Raw genomic sequence first — 16,236 nt, 5'->3', positions numbered from 1 at the left:
CATACATATTATCAAGGTTCGAAATGAAGTTTTCGATTCCATTTCGAACCCTCTGATTTACGGAAAATCGACACGCCGATGAAAAACCGACATGTCGATAAAAAATCGAACGAAAATAATGTTGCAAAATATGTTATATATATATATATATATATATATATATATATATATATATCTTTCAATTATTAAAATTGTAATATATATAACATTTAAGTTATAGTAATAATAATACATTTAATACTATGTATGGGTTGTGTCAGATTTTTTCTAGCCCAAAAAACAAATAATTGAGTCTCATGGGCCAATGACAAAATCAAAAGCCTGATTTAATCTCATACACACATAAGTATATATAAAGAAAAAGATGCAATGTTGAGGTTTTTTCTTCACTCATGGATGGATTCCCACGGCCACAAAAATTCAAAAAATAGCATTCTCCTCTTCTCTCTCCCATTTTTTTCTCCAACAACCACAAAGAAGAAAAGTCTTAATCTTCTCCTCCTGATAAACCATTCCCACGGCAGCCACACAAGACAAAGAAAAAAACAAATACATCTCTCAAACTCTCTCTTTCGCTCCAGGATCTCGTCCAAAGCACAACCAAAAAAAAAAAAAAAAAAAAAACTACACTCACTTCTCTCTCTCGATTCCATTGTGAGAAGAACCAAAAAAAAAAAAAAGAGAAAAAGATATCTCAAGTACTCTCTCTCCGGAAGCCACAAAAAAGTAAAGAGCAAGAGAAGAACAACGCTGAGAAGATGAAAACGACCTCGGAAAACCAACGCGAAGCCTCGTGCCGGTGAACAACCGTGAAGACCCGTGCACGACGACTTCGCGCCGGTGAACAACAGTGAAGCCTCGTGCCAACGGACCACCACGCCGGTGAGCCACCATGAAGCCTGCGCCGAAGATTCCTTCGCAGAGAGTTCACGCCGAAGGTCTCAGCATCGCTGGCCTAGACGAAGATCAGGTTGAAGCCATGAGCTCCTCGTGCTGACGAACCACATTGTGCTAGCGACTTCTCGGCGAAAACGACATATGTCGACGAAAAACGATGACAAAAGAGAAAATATGCTTTTCGTCGGCCATTTTTACTCCGACAGTGACCGATTTTCGGCGAATTTCGCCGGCATTTAAAACACTATATATCACAATATATAATAGAGTAGATAATTTCACATCACAATCATATATAAATGCAGTTAACAACACACACACACACATATATATATATATATATATATATATATATATATATATATATATATATATATATTACATAATAGAGTTCTAAATTCTAACTCACAAGTCATATCTAACCATACAAAAATAGAGTTCTCATCTCACATCAAGCAAGCCACACACAAATCAAGACACACATAATAAAGAGTAATCACACAAATTCACACTGAATAGAACGTACAAACCAAAGCATACTAAAAAGAGATCACACTCATTAGCTAGAGTGTCGGGATCACTTAAATGTATGAGGTTGTTGGTCTTACATCGGACAATACTCGTACCAAGTCATCATGTAATAATATAAAGTCATATAAGTCTCCATGTGACTGTCATAGCTATACTGATCTAAACCAACATAAATGGAGTATTTCGGAAAACCTGGTTGGTAGCGGATATCGACGTCGTCCTTGAGATGGGCCCCTCAAAATAATCCCTCAAGACAAGGGGGAGATGGGGATGACGGGGAAGGGTACAGAGACTATCATCAAATACTCAGGATAAGAATAAGGTCCGCGATACGGCTCAACTGAATATGAGGATTCTGAGTCCTTCGGTGTAATCGAGAACGCACCAAAATATTGTGACAGCTGATCAACGTCATTTCTAGTAGAAGAGATGGACATTGGATCAAACAAACCTCCACGGGTGTTGGCTCCATATCCCAAGTTAAAAAAAAAAAAGCTGGATGCAAACAGTTGTAATCATCATCCGTTGGTGGTACGTATATAACGCCATATCCACTACCGCCACCTTATTGAGAGTCATATCCACCACCGCTACTGTATTGAGGGTCGTATCCACCAATACCTTCAGCATGTCCACGAGCATGTGTGCCTCCTACCATGGTCAATGAAAAACAATCAATAACAAATTGTAAAAAAGGTATCGTTAAGAATTAAGATAAGGCTATCATACCGCTTGGGTCACCACCACCATCGTCGGAAGAAGTTGTTGAATGGTCTCGACGTGTGGGGATTGTACTTCTTCACTCACCTCTTAGTTGATGTCGATTTCCATATTCTCAGCTTCTCAAGCTAGTGTGGAATCCGGGTTCTGATTTGCGTCGTCTAAGTGCATTGGATCAATCCAATGAAACAACTCATCGTCTCTTTCATTGCATGTACTGATCTTTCGAAAGCGATTTCGATAAAATCCAATGGATCTATCGCCCCTGTCAAGTTCTCGTACATGTTCTTCTTTTCCATCAAGCTTAACTTCATGTTGTAGCTACAAAACACGAGTTTTTACAATCTTTTGTAAGTTAGACGATTCCTTTGTTTCGTATGCACTAATACAAACGTGATGCAGTTCCTCTCACAAACAGATGAAGACGCCGTTTGCGATATGATTTGCATGGCCAATTTTTGCAGGGCCGGTGTTGCGTTCCCGTAAAGTACCCATCAATTCGCTTAAACAAATTAAATATTATTAGTGATGACACTCTTTTGTAATAACACTAATGATGTTGATGATGCTCAACCTCGTTGGACGCGTCCAACCATCTGCCAAGATGGTGTATCCAAAAGTTTCCCGACTCTTCATTTGTTCGTCAACATAATTCTGCAACTCTACAACTTCTCCATCCAAATACACGTGTTGTGTATCTCAAACGGAGTTGGCAGCGGAATGTTTGGTCCTGCAAAATAAAGTTAAAAAACTTAAATATCAATTTAAAATAAAATTAAAAACTTAAATATAAATTTAAAATAAAATCTTTAAATCTAGAGCAACTGTCATCATGTTTTGAAAACGGTGAAAGTTAGTCTTGTCGTCGCAACGTGCTCATGAATGAAAAACATACTCACGGTTTTTCCCAACTTCTTCCGCCACCCAGAATTGACCATCTCATCAACTTTCTCTTGTCGTAAATCATGAGTGTTATAGAGAGAAGGGGCATGAGATTCTGATCTTCGCATTTGAGGCTCTCATGAAGATTCACGTGGCCTTTCTCGTTCATGCCTCCATGCTTGAGAAGCTTCTTCATTTCGTACTCTCCTTATCGTTAAACGTACCAACGCCTCATCATCTTGTCCCTCTGAATCATCTTTGGAAAGACCTTTTCAGATATCGGCTCGGACTGTTTCCATCAAACTCTTTTTCTCCTTCTTCTTTTGAGAATTATCACTACAAAGCAACTCTCTCATCTCATCTCTCACCTCAACATGACATTAACCGCACGTCTTAACACTTCTTCGTGCGTCAGTATTGACTAGGTGATTCTTCACTCTAGTAATGCCCCCGCCATTCATGATACGATTGTAAAAATTGCAAACATGTGCATTCGGCTTTCCCTCGAGTGTTGAGCAATACTTTCTTGTCGGATCCGACGCCAATCTTCTAGAAAATAAACACAATTTTGAATTAGCATCATATTAGCTAATAAGATAACTCATTTCAAGTACATGATTCAAATCAACTACAAATAATTCAAATGTACTCAAAATCAACTAAAAATTATTCAAATCTACTCAAAATTAGCCTTTATAAACAAAATCATAACAAATTAATCAAGTATAATTCGGATTAAATTTCAATTAAATTTAAAATCAACTCAAAATCAAACATATCAACATGAATAATATCTACTCTAAAGCATAACCACTATCAACAAACTCAATAAAATATCCATCAAATTTTCAGAATAAACCTCAATAAATTTCAAAATCATCACATAATAATACAACATTTTTGGATTAAAGTCATTAAACCATGACAAAATCCATCAAATTAAAAAATAAATCAAAAAATAATTCAAATCCATAAAGTATAAGCACGGACGGGGAGTGCTCAGCTCATCTCGACAACGGCAAGTCCCGCGCAGAATTTCAAAAGAAACGTGAAGGAGAAAGACGAGAACCGACAAATCCGCACGGTGAACAGCGAAATTTTTGAAGTTTTGGACACTGTTTAGGCTAGATTTCCAGATCCCCTTTCTCGTCCTTCTTCGTGTTATCCGAAGGGAAATGTGCGACTTTTTATTATTTATTCAACTGGGTCGGGTCGAAAAAAGGGTCACGATATTTGAATTGTGTTGCACGCGAAATTGCGGAATAATCACGTTTCTCTTCCATGGGCCTGCGGAATGAGAGATCCCGCCCGGTTTCCGCGCGGCAAGTGCGGAAAAAATTTCCTTGCCTATTAGTCATATGATATTTTTAGGAAGTTAATAACTTAATATGGACTTTTAGAAATTTATTCTAATTGAAACTATGGACCATTTTTATTTTAAATGAAACTTTAAATAAAAAATAAGAAGAATTTTGATACAAATATTATAACCATATTATTACATCACCGATTTGTCACAAAACTTTAAAATCGTTTACGAAATATAAAATTTTGTAACTGAATTATCACGAAACTTTAAAATCATTTACGAAATACAAATTTTTGTGACTGGATCGTTATAAAATTCTATATTTCGCTACCGACTTATCCCAAATTATATAAGATATTACAATTCTTGCACGATTCATTTAGTAATAAAATTGTCAAATTTTCAATTTTAATTGATTTTAGCAACGTATCATTGAGCTTAGTAAAATTGTTATCAAAGCCGGCATCACCAAAAACAAAAACAAAAAATTTCCTGACTTTTATTTTTGAGCTCATCAAAATTCTGAAATTGGCATTCACGTTGCCAAAAAAAAAAAAGTAACATGAAATATCATTGAACCTTGCTAAAGAAGAAGTAAAAAAAAAAAAGCCAACAATACATCAAACAGAATGCTGATGTGGCAAATGGTGATAGAGTTAACAAGAGGCTGGTTTTTCAGTCAAGATAGCCATCGTCCCCATCGTCGAGCTCAACTTCTCCGTCTTCATATCGTCCCATTAGAGCGATGAAAAGCAAAACTGAAACCAGCTGGGTAACCAAGAAGTACTTGCTTCTTCTTCTAAATGTCAACTCTTCCTTTGTTTTCTCTCTTTTCGGTTTGCTTTTGGGCTTTGAACCTAAACCACACACATTAGGAAGACAAAATCATTTCAAATAATCAAGCAAAGAACACAATATATAGTTACCAACGCGGTTTGTATATGTTACATAATAGGGAACTCAAGAACATATTACTAACTGATAGGACCCGAGGCTCGATCGATAATATTATTAATGAACTCAGTTCATAATCGACGATTTTATGACTACGAAAAGTGGACTAGTTTACATGGAAAATTTTCTCATAAAACCTAACGGGTCGATTTTACTATACTATTAAATAAATAAATTTATTAATCCGACAAATACTGATGTATTTTCGTTGAGAAATTGTATATAGAAAAGACTCTTATTAGTCGCAGATATTAGTGGTGATTATTAAGCAAACCACTGATTGAAAGCAGCTTATAAAAAATTTGTGAGGCTCTAATGGAATTTCAAAAAAATTAAAGATACGATAAATTTACTAATTCCGAGTCTCCGACAAACACTTCTCTGAATGTATTTTCGTAGAGAAATTGTAGAAAAAAAGACTACTATTAGTCATAGATATTGGTGGTGGGAATTAAGTAAACTTCTGATCGAAAGCAGCTTAAAAGGACTTTGTGAGGCTATGATGGGATTTTGAAAAATTAAAGATACAAGCGATCTTACTCTGAGAACGACTCTTTTTCGAAGAAGTCGATGATGGCTGTGCGTAATAAATCGGGATTGAGGAAGAAGGGCCAGTATCCACAATCTCCGTCTTAATCCTTTCGGCATATCTTACAAGATTTTCATGTTCTATAAGCTTGCTCCGCAATACCGATGTCTCCTACATGAAGTAGATATATAAATAAATAAAATTGAAAGGCTTCGGCAAATTATTGATCTATACTTTTACTACACAAGCATGTGTTGAAATGTCATTTCTTCCACGAACGCAAAAATAAATATAGAACGAGGAAAATGATATTTTACAGACATTTGGGATTATGGAACAATTATGAGATACATCTGTGTTGGCGCAAAAGAGCACACAATAAAATTAATCGAATACAATTATAAAAAAATTAATATAAAAAAAAAAAATTGGGATTAAGATTAAATACGCCAATAAAGATTCTATGTTGACCAAAGATCTGCTTTTTATCTCTAAATATTTTTTGTGGACATTACATCACTATAGATGAAATGCATGAACAGAGCAGAGCAGAGCATAAAAATATACTATCTATCTATAATAGACTAGTTTTGCTGGTCTTATATCCTAAAATTGGGTTCTATAGAGCAAACCAGTCACATAGTGTACATTCACTATCAACATAATCTCCATGTAGGTACCAATAAATATATAGCCTAATGCATGTTTTTATGCTACACTGAAATTGGGATCTATAGAGCAAACCAGTTCAAGGGTGGTTTTAAAACAAATGATGATGTCTTGGTCTATAAATAAAGTCCGGAAAAACTATCCTTTATATTTCGTTTATGACATGTTCCACTAATAAAATGAGTGGGGCTTTTATCATTAAGCTTCTCTAAATTGAACATTAAATTAAACGTGAAAAGAACAAAAATACCACACAGATGAAATATATGAACACATATTCTGCAGAGCCTATGCATCAGCACTCTCTTTGAATACCATAACTCTAAACAAAAAAAATAATAGCATATAAAAATTATTAGCGTGAAGAAACAAACACATAGAGTGCACATCTTACATTGGAATTACATCGGGACTTTGTGTTTGATTAAAATTACAATTAAAGAATTATTTACCGTAATAATCCGAGCAAGTACAAGATCTATAAGAGAGCAATTAAATTATTATACAAATTGAAGGACAATGCATCATTACTTTAGCACCAAGTCCCCGATGATATTCGAGTTTAAAACAGTATTTATGCATAAAAGAAAGTTCAAAATTACTCACAGGCAATGCTTTAAGAGTAATCAATGCCTGACCCAGAAAAATAGCATCCAAACTTGATGGCCTGTGTAAGAAGGCATTCAAACATGAGGGAAGGAAAGTCATTTCAGTACTTGACTTCATTTAAATAGCACCAAACTATTTACCAAGAAGAATACACGACCTGTTCTCAAATAAAAAATCCTGATCTCCTAGCCTAGTAGATAGAGCTCCATATGCAATACCGGCTTTCTTGTAAATCTGTTCGTCAATAAAATTCAAATTATGCCTACACTGTTAGAATCCATTCCAAAACAAATACGCGAGAACTGATGAATAAAAAAATTGATACTATTATAAATCATCATACAAACATACACAAGCAAAAAAAAAAAAAAATCATTTTGTCCAAGGTTTGAAGCTAATTGATTAACAAAATGTCCGAGGTTTTAAGTTTTTAGCAAAATAGCCTAAGTAAAGTTGTCCAAAGAATTTTAGACACTGAAATAATCAGTTTACCACTCAAATTATTGCCAGGTCAACAAAATTATCGACACCTAATTTTTTGCTATTTCATTCATTTTAGACAAACTTTGGCTGTTTTGCAAATCCCATTAGTTCCAGTTGACTATTTACCTAGAATACACACAGAAAAAAAAAATGTACAATATTGAAGCAGTGTCAGGAAATTTCGAGACCTCATCTTCTTTTTGCTCAGCATTGTCCTTCGTAATCCCAAGTCTTTGCTTTATGAAATAGACGTTCTTAGCGAAGAGGGCTTTTCCTATCGGCCAAGGTACATCGGAACAGTATATCGTCTCAGCAGCGCTACCGCCACTTCCGACCCAAAGCTCGTACTTGATCGCATCAGCGAGCCACGACGTGAGCATCGCTTTCGTGGACACCCATTCGGGAACCGAGCAAATCTCGGTGTCTAAATCGACGACTCCGGTGTCTTTTAGCGTCTCGATTACTCCACCCTTTTCGTTGTCGTAGGCCACGTAATCATCGTTCCCGGATTCTATGTAAGGAATTTGATCTGAATAAAAAAAGACAGAAATGTTATTTGACCTGTAATGCGAAGATTTAAAAAATATGTTTACAAAAGTATGGTTCATATTGATACTACTTCTATTCAATTTCCAGTTAAAGCGGAGAATTTCATGGAACACAAATTCAATTCGCTAACATCAGGATTATCTACAAGCAAACCATCAGGAAAAGTGGTAAATATATTCTCTGTTACGCAATTTCCACCAGAATTGAATCCAAATTCAACATCACACTACGGAAAGAGGAAAAATGAACCGTACTAAATTCTTTGATTTTTCACTCAATTTTAGGACCAAGAGAACAAGCAATGTAAGAGAGTAAATCTTCACTGATCAAAACCTATTCATAACAAAACCTCAAAAACCTCAACAAAATGGTGAAAGAGAAGGTCAGTGCCGATTCTCCACAGCAGAGCATTGAAACTGGAAAATAGAAATGGAAGAGAAATAGTACTGGTGAATATCAGGATTATGCACAAGAAAACCATTCAGAAACGTGATGAATATATTCTCTGGTTCTCTATTTTCACCTGAATTGAATCCAAATTCAATAACCACACACACTCCTGAAAGAGGAAAAATGAACCTTACCAAATTCTATAATTTTTCACTCAATTTCAGGACCAAGAGAACAAGCAATTTAAGAGAGTAGTGGAAATGCTAAATCTTCACTAATCAAAACCTATGCATTCAAAACTCTCAACAAAATGGTGAAAAAAGGTCAGTTCGGATTCTCGACAACATAGCATTGAAACTGGATTATAGAGAGAGAGAGAGAGAGAGAGATAGAGAGAGAGAGAGTGTGTGTGTATGTGTATATATATATATATATATATATATATATATTTGATACCAGAATCAGGATAAACGAGGTTGAAATCCAAGCGAAAGGGGATATTGGCGAATCGGAGGTACAAGTAAAGAGGCAAGCACGAAGGGCAAGCGGTTGGGAGACCGAAGCAAGGTTTCCTCACCACCACAGTGTAGGTTTCTTCTCTCTCGCCCTCCATTTTCCGATGCTCCGAGCTTCTTCCTTATTTTTCAGTTGTTTTTTTTGCTTAAACCCTCGACTATGGCGTAGGGTTTCTCAAATCGGAATTATCGAGACAGGTTTGAAGTTTGAACTGTGGACGAGAGACAGAGAGAGGATTGGTCAATTTGGGTTTCGGAGACGGGTTTCGGATGGTCCAAACTCTAAACGGGTTGATTCAACGTTAAATGTTAATATAGTGCAAAAAACCGGTAAAATCGCAAAGTGGATCGGACCGTTGGTTTTTAGATCGTTGGTCCGGTTTTAGATGGTTTAAAATTTTACCGTTCCGGTCTGATCCAATTTGTATTTTTAAGCGGTCCGGTCTAAAATTTTTAAACAAGAGTTTAGACCGGACAGGACCAATTAGTATTAAAAAAAAATTAATAAAAAATGTCTACAACGGTCCGGTCTAAAACGATCTAAAATCATCTAAAAGTGAACCGGATAGGTTAAAATAAAACGGTCTAAAACGGTTTAAACTGGATCGGACCGTTTTAAACAGTTTGGTCCGGTCAAGTTATTTTTCTTATTTGGTCCAGTCCGTTTTTTTTTTCAAATAGTTTAGATCGATCCGGCTTGATTTTTTGACCGATTTTAAACCGGGCCGGACCGTGTACATCCCTAGTAAAAATTACTTTTTTTCTTCCTTTTTTTTAAGAAATAGTGGAAATTACCTGAAGTAACTTTTCAAAGTACATCCCTCAAAAAATTGCATTTATATTTATATTTAATTTACTTTTTTTTACAGTAATTTCCTTGTATTTAACTATTTTTCTATTGTTCGTATATTCTTTCTTTTAGTATACAATTTTATTTAGAATAATGGCAAAACACGTCTGAAAATTTTTAATTTGAGATATTTATTAATGTTTAATTATGTCTCACAATTACAATTACAAACAATAAGTAATGGGCTTTCGTTTTAAATTTATTTATGAGTATCAAAATTTGTCATATAAGGATATAATTTGATAAAAATATTTATAATTGGGTCAATCTCGACATTTGTATGATTGAAAATAATCGAAATGAAATATTAGGACCAAATTCTCGTAAGAAAAAAGTATATTCATTTCTTTTAATGTGAAATGAATTTATAAGAAGTCGATAGGCATCGTTCTCGGAGACACGACGTGTATCTTCATGTATCTGAGAGATGAAAGACAACTTGATGAACGAGTCTGGGTCATCTAGAAAAGACCAATTCTTCCAAGCAACATGGTGTACTTCGTGTTCGATCTCCTTCTTTCACCTATAGATTTATCAGATTTAGAAGGTTTTTTTAGAAAGTATGATATTCCTTAGGGAGTTGGTGTGGCCCTATCTCGTCGAACTCAAAAGTGACAACTATAGTCCCCGACTTTTGTTGTATATATAAAATATGTTTTTGAAAATTGCAGGATTATTCGACTCCCCTTCATCCGTCTCTTGCTCAAGTTATTGAGTGTTTTGGCGATTACCATTTTTCAGATGGGACCTAACTTTGTGAGGATGGTGATCAGACTCATCGTCCTTGCTAAAGAGAAAGGAGTCGAGCTTACAACTGTGGATCTAATCAGACTGTGTAATGTTGAGAATAATACCCAACACGACCTCTTTCTTCTTACCTCGCCAAGCCTCTTAACAAACTAGTGATCTCGTAGGCGTAGCCTCCCAGGTAAAGATAAGTGATGGGTATTGTTGATGTCGGATTTGGTCCCTCAACAATCACGAAACTATAGATTATAATTAGTGTATCGTATTATTTATATCTATGTGGATCTCAAGAATTCGTTGTACAAGAATCGAACAAAGCTAAAATATAACAAAAAATAATGAATGAACGTAAGCAAAAGATGATTTTATTGAACACGAGATCAAACAGTACAACTGGAGTTAAGCTCGGCTAATTGACGAGTTCAACTGGAAGCGAGTGCAAGTTTTAAGGATACAGAGAATAATAATGATAATTCAGGTCCCGTCTCGTCGTCTAGATCTAGTCTATTTATAGCTAAGGTCGACTCGCCCCGATCGTCCATCTGGAGGACGCATGGTCGCACTGGAGACCATCTTAGAGCTCGTTCGTTGGTTGAACTGAGTTATTGAGGGCGAAAAGTCGAAGTGAAGACTGTTTCTTCCGAATTGACGTGGTGAGGGCTGAGACTCGATCCGACTGAAGAAAAGAAGACACCTTGAATGTGCTAGGCTTGGGCTTGTGTCGAAGTGAGCTTATATGGACGAGTTGAATTGGGCTGAGCTAAACTCAACATTATCATATTTGCATTTGACTTGGGCCAACAAAGCATTGTAGTGGGTAGGTCGGATCCTACACCAACAGATATACAATATTAATTCAGGTTGGATTCCTACACTTAGAATTATGATGGTAAAATACTTTTGAGTAGATATCTTCATTACATGATTAACTTTGTTTGCTTTGTTTATAGCTAAGCCCATAACACTTGCAGTCAACAACAACGCTTTCAGCATGCTCGATCGGCTTAGGTCGAGCGACACATGCTCTTCTGGTGAGTTTTTTTGGATCCGTCGCTAAGTTTCAACTTTCAAGTGATGGAGGATCACAAGTCACTTTTCGATAAGAACGAGAAGTGTATGTATGAGAATTTTCACTCACTGATAATCTAGAATTCAACCCTAGACCTCGTGCGCTCTTAAGCCACTTGGCTCACTATTAACAATATACAACTTTTACATTACACTAGTTGAATAAACGCGCGATCCGCAAGTCAGCAAAATTATTATTGTTTTCTTAAAAAAAAATGGGAAATAAAAATAAAGAAAATAAAATAAGTTGAAGACTTTTAATTTTATTAAATTAAATCTAAGAAAATCGTTGTCAATGATGTTTAAAAAATAAAAATAAAAAGTAGAAAAAAAACTCTTTTATGATTCAAAAGTTTTTAAAATACTGCATGTTTTCTTATCTGTCAGATTTCTTAGAAGCATTATGGGCAAACAAAATTTAGGTAAGTAAAAGTTGAAGTTAAATTTTGATAAAAGAAATTAAAAAATATATATATAAAGAAATAGAAAGAAAAAAAATTCTTATATTTATATTAATAATAAATATTGTTATGTTAAATTGCAAAAGTGTATTATACATCAAACAATAAAATATAAAATCTACGTGTAACATTAATACCACATAGTTTTTCCAAGAATATATATATAATAATAATAATATATATTAAAAAAATACTCAAAATAACATATATTATTGGTATAGTATAATATAGTATTAGTAATTATGATTATAATATACAAAAAAAAAATTATACAAAATATATTGATAAGAGAGGGAGGAAAAAAATTAACATACATAAAAAAAATTATACAAAATATATTTATGAAAGAAGGGGAAAAAATATGACAGCTGAAAAAAAGAAGAAGAAGAAGCGCACACAAACAAAAAAAAAAAAAAAAAAAAAAAAAAAAGCCACGTGTCGCTGTCAGGCGGGGCCACGTGACGGCCCTAGGATGCATGTGGGGAAGAAGTTGCTCCTTATTAACAATGTTATAGATATATAATAACATATACTCAAAATAACGTATGTAATTGGTATAGTATAATATAGTATGGGCATTGTAGCGAAATAGTCAAAATGAAACTATGAAATTTGTTTTTAGCCTATGTTTCACAACTTTTAGAGAAATAGCCAACATGATTATGTGGCAATAATTAAGGTCTTATTTACCCTTATTTATTAATAAATTCGTCATTTTCTCTCTCCTATTTTTTTTTTCTACACTTTTTTTTTACATAAAAACTTCAAAAAATCATATCTATCTCATATGAACTCGAAATTGAGTGATTCCAAATCCTACGGATTCGTGACGCCGAGATCTTCAAAAATAGATCCATTGTGTTTGATGAAAAATAATGTTTAATATCATAAATGTAGAAAAATCGACCTTAAATATGGAAATAACGGAAATTTTTTGAAATTATAAAAAAAATGGAAATGTAAATATGATGCATTAAACATAATTTTTCATCAAACACATTGGGTCTATTTTTGAAGATCTCGACGCCACGAATTTGTAAGATTTGAAATCACTCAATTTCGAGTTCGTATGAGAAAGATACGAATTTTTGAAGTTTTGATGCAAAAAAAAAATATTTGAAAAAAAATAGGAGAGAGAAAGTGACGAATTTATTAATAAATAATGGCAAATCAGACCTTAATTATTGCCACATAAACCATTTGGCTATATCCCTAAAAATTGTCAAACATAGGCTAGATCCAAAATTACCTGTTTAAAGTGACCTAGTTATTTACAAATCTCATATAGTATTAGTAATTATGATTATAATATACATAAAAAATTATACAAAATATATTAATGAAAGAGGGAGAAAAAAAATAAATAAAAAAGATATACAAAATATATTGATGAGAGAGGGAAAAAAAAATTAAAGGTCGTGAAAAAAAAATAAAGGATAATGTATGTTATTGATATAGTATAATATAGCATTAGTAATTATGATTATAATATACATAAAAAAATTATACAAAATATATTGATGAAAGAGGGCGAAAAAAATATAAATAAAAAAATATACAAAATATATTGATGAGAGAGGGGACAAAAAAAAAATTTTAAATCGCCGCCTGGCAGCACCACGTGACGGAACCAGAATGAAAGTTGAAGAGGCATTGCCTCTTATTACTATGTTATGGATAAATAAAAAAAGATATAAAAAATATATTGATGAGAAAGGGAAAAAAAAATTAAAGACGGAGGGAAAAAAATAAAGGATAATGTATGTTATCGATATAATATAATATTAGCAATTATGATTATAATATACATAAAAAAATTATACAAAATATATAGAAAAAAAATATAAATAAAAAAGATACAAAATATATTGATGAGAGGGGAAAAAAAATTTAAAAGCCGAGAAAAAAATAATAAAGGCCGGGGGAAAGAAAAGAAAAAAATATATAACAAAAAGTAAAAAAAAAAAAGAGTTAAAAGCAAAGGAATAGACAAAAAAAAAAAGATGTAAAAATGGACCGCCACGTGTCACATATTGGAAGCGCCACGTGGCGGGGGTTTGACTCTTCTATCTACGTGAATAGATGAGTCACTTGGTTAATTATTAACATTTTTATAATATAAATATATAAGTATGCCATGTAACTAAAAAAAAAATTTAAAAAAAAATTTAAAAAAAAAAAAAAAAACCTCCATTTTTGCGAACTCAAGAAGGGCACAAATGTCTTTTAATGTCAGAAAGTAAAAACCCCAACTAGTTTGCAAAGGCTTGCAAGCCTATGTACGCAAGAATCCAAAAGTTAGCGAATTCCGTAGCTTCTACTCTGTAAACGAAGGTCGAGCTTCTCCGATTCCACCGTTCTTCTCCGAGGTAAGATTCCAGTTCCGTCGATTTTCTCTGATTCGAAATTAGGGATTTGAGTATTGGATATACCTTGTCTGTGTGAAATGAATCGCTGTTGATGATATCTTGTCGATTTTCCCTTTTCAGGTCCGTTGAATTCAAAAGGTAAATTTCGATGTCGTACTTGCTCCCACATCTTCACTCTGGATGGGCCGTCGATCAATCGATCCTCGCCGAGGAAGAGCGTCTCGTTGTCATCCGATTCGGCCATGACTGGGACGAGACCTGTATGCAGGTATATTCACGCTTCTCTTCTCAATCACATATATATCTATATCTATGTATCTTTATTGTCAAAATAGGGATTTATGATATAATTAGGAAGGTTTTGCCCTAAAATCTCTGCTCCTAGGAATGAGTGTTGCTTGATTTTTTGCTCTTATTAATATCATCCTTTAGTTATAAGATATGAGTATGTAAACAGGACCAGATAATTCGTCTGATGAATTCTGTTCATCAAGATTTGGTTTTTGGATATTTCTATTTAATTTTTCTGGCCTGTGCAGTGTGTTTTGGTCGTGATATTTGTCCAACTCTTAGGCTGTGTTTGGAACCTGGAAATTATCAAGAGAAAAACCTGAAATTTGAACAGAAATCGAAATCCTTTAGCGTGTTTGGCTCCAGAAAAATCTGAGTGAAAGAAGTAATCTGTACGAAGAAAATTTGAAAGCGAGAATGAAAAGAAATCACACTCATTATAGTTTGGAAATGTAAAATCTTTCACGTGTGTGAATTTTTTTTCCGCCCTGTAATTGTTTATTTTCTGCATTATTTTGAGAGGAAAACGAAATCCTGTTAGTAGTTTTAGTTATACAGTTCTCAATCAAATTAAGACAAAGGAAAAAAAATTCGAGATTTTTTTTCGCCTTTCTTTTCTCCCACCATTTCAAAGGGCATTTTCTGTGATGTTTTTCAATCGAATTAAGTTTAACTTCGCTATCCGCTGAAAATCTTTTTAATGGGGTTTCGTATTATGAACGACAGATGGACGAAGTTCTGGCTTCGGTTGCAGAGACTCTGAAGAACTTTGCGGTGATTTACCTCGTTGACATCAGTGAGGTTCCCGATTTCAACACGATGTACGAGCTTTACGACCCGTCGACGGTGATGTTCTTCTTCAGGAACAAGCACATAATGATCGATCTCGGCACCGGAAACAACAACAAGATCAACTGGGCTCTCAAGGACAAGCAAGAGTTCATCGACATCGTCGAGACCGTCTATCGCGGGGCTCGTAAGGGTCGCGGTCTTGTCATCGCTCCCAAGGATTACTCCACCAAATACCGCTACTGAGTTTTTCCGAGCCTGTGGGGTTTGGTTTCTCGAGAAGAGAGAGCGATGAAAAGCCTAGGTTCTTTGCTTAAGTAATCAATTCGAAGTAGCTGATTATTTGAAGAAGAAAAAAACATTTGTGATATGTGTAAACTGTGTACTTTTTTGTATGCATTGCTGCTTGTGATATAGTACTGTGTATGAAACTTTAGCTTTGGCTCGGTAATAAATACCGAAGGATTAAAATGCTGGTTGTGGTAGATTTGGCCGATGGTTTACGAAGATGTTGACGAGCAATGGAATGCCAAATTTTTTTTTTCAAGAGTTGATATGAAATTTTTGCCGATTTTTCAACGGAAATTTATGTGAAATCCCGATGATTTTTCCATGAAATTTTTG

General features: G+C 34.4%; 2 protein-coding genes across 2 annotated transcripts; one reads left to right on the top strand and one right to left on the bottom strand.

Annotated features, from left to right (window-relative positions):
- Positions 1-4,818: 4,818 nt before the first annotated feature.
- LOC149394863 (metaxin-like protein) lies at positions 4,819-9,273 on the bottom strand. The gene is made up of 6 exons (XM_089616096.1): positions 8,979-9,273; positions 7,772-8,112; positions 7,258-7,334; positions 7,098-7,158; positions 5,834-5,993; positions 4,819-5,196 (listed from the first exon to the last, which is right to left on the bottom strand). The coding sequence occupies exons 1-6, from the start codon at positions 9,133-9,135 to the stop codon at positions 5,015-5,017; spliced, it is 978 nt and encodes a 325-aa protein (XP_089472222.1). The 5' UTR covers positions 9,136-9,273; the 3' UTR covers positions 4,819-5,014.
- Positions 9,274-14,400: 5,127 nt separating this feature from the next.
- Positions 14,401-16,159, top strand: YLS8 (mRNA splicing factor, thioredoxin-like U5 snRNP). Its single transcript, XM_089614896.1, has 3 exons — positions 14,401-14,532; positions 14,653-14,800; positions 15,550-16,159. The coding sequence occupies exons 2-3, from the start codon at positions 14,681-14,683 to the stop codon at positions 15,856-15,858; spliced, it is 429 nt and encodes a 142-aa protein (XP_089471022.1). The 5' UTR covers positions 14,401-14,532; positions 14,653-14,680; the 3' UTR covers positions 15,859-16,159.
- The last annotated feature ends 77 nt before the right edge of the window (positions 16,160-16,236 follow it).

The sequence above is a fragment of the Urtica dioica genome, chromosome 5, assembly GCF_054948205.1.
Source record: "Urtica dioica subsp. dioica isolate 48M chromosome 5, U.dioica_male_clone48M_v1_H2, whole genome shotgun sequence".
Lineage (NCBI taxonomy): Eukaryota > Viridiplantae > Streptophyta > Magnoliopsida > Rosales > Urticaceae > Urtica > Urtica dioica.
This window is presented reverse-complemented; position numbering and strand designations above follow the sequence as displayed.

Coding starts and splice junctions, on each gene's coding strand:
- YLS8 (XM_089614896.1), top strand. CDS start 14,681: ATGTCGTACTTGCTCCCACATCTTCACTCTGGATGGGCCGTCGATCAA. Junction 14,801..15,549: donor GGGACGAGACCTGTATGCAG/GTATATTCACGC, acceptor TATGAACGACAG/ATGGACGAAGTTCTGGCTTC.
- LOC149394863 (XM_089616096.1), bottom strand. CDS start 9,135: ATGGAGGGCGAGAGAGAAGAAACCTACACTGTGGTGGTGAGGAAACCT. Junction 7,159..7,257: donor GATTTTTTATTTGAGAACAG/GTCGTGTATTCT, acceptor CTTCTTACACAG/GCCATCAAGTTTGGATGCTA. Junction 5,994..7,097: donor TTACTCTTAAAGCATTGCCT/GTGAGTAATTTT, acceptor TACTTCATGTAG/GAGACATCGGTATTGCGGAG.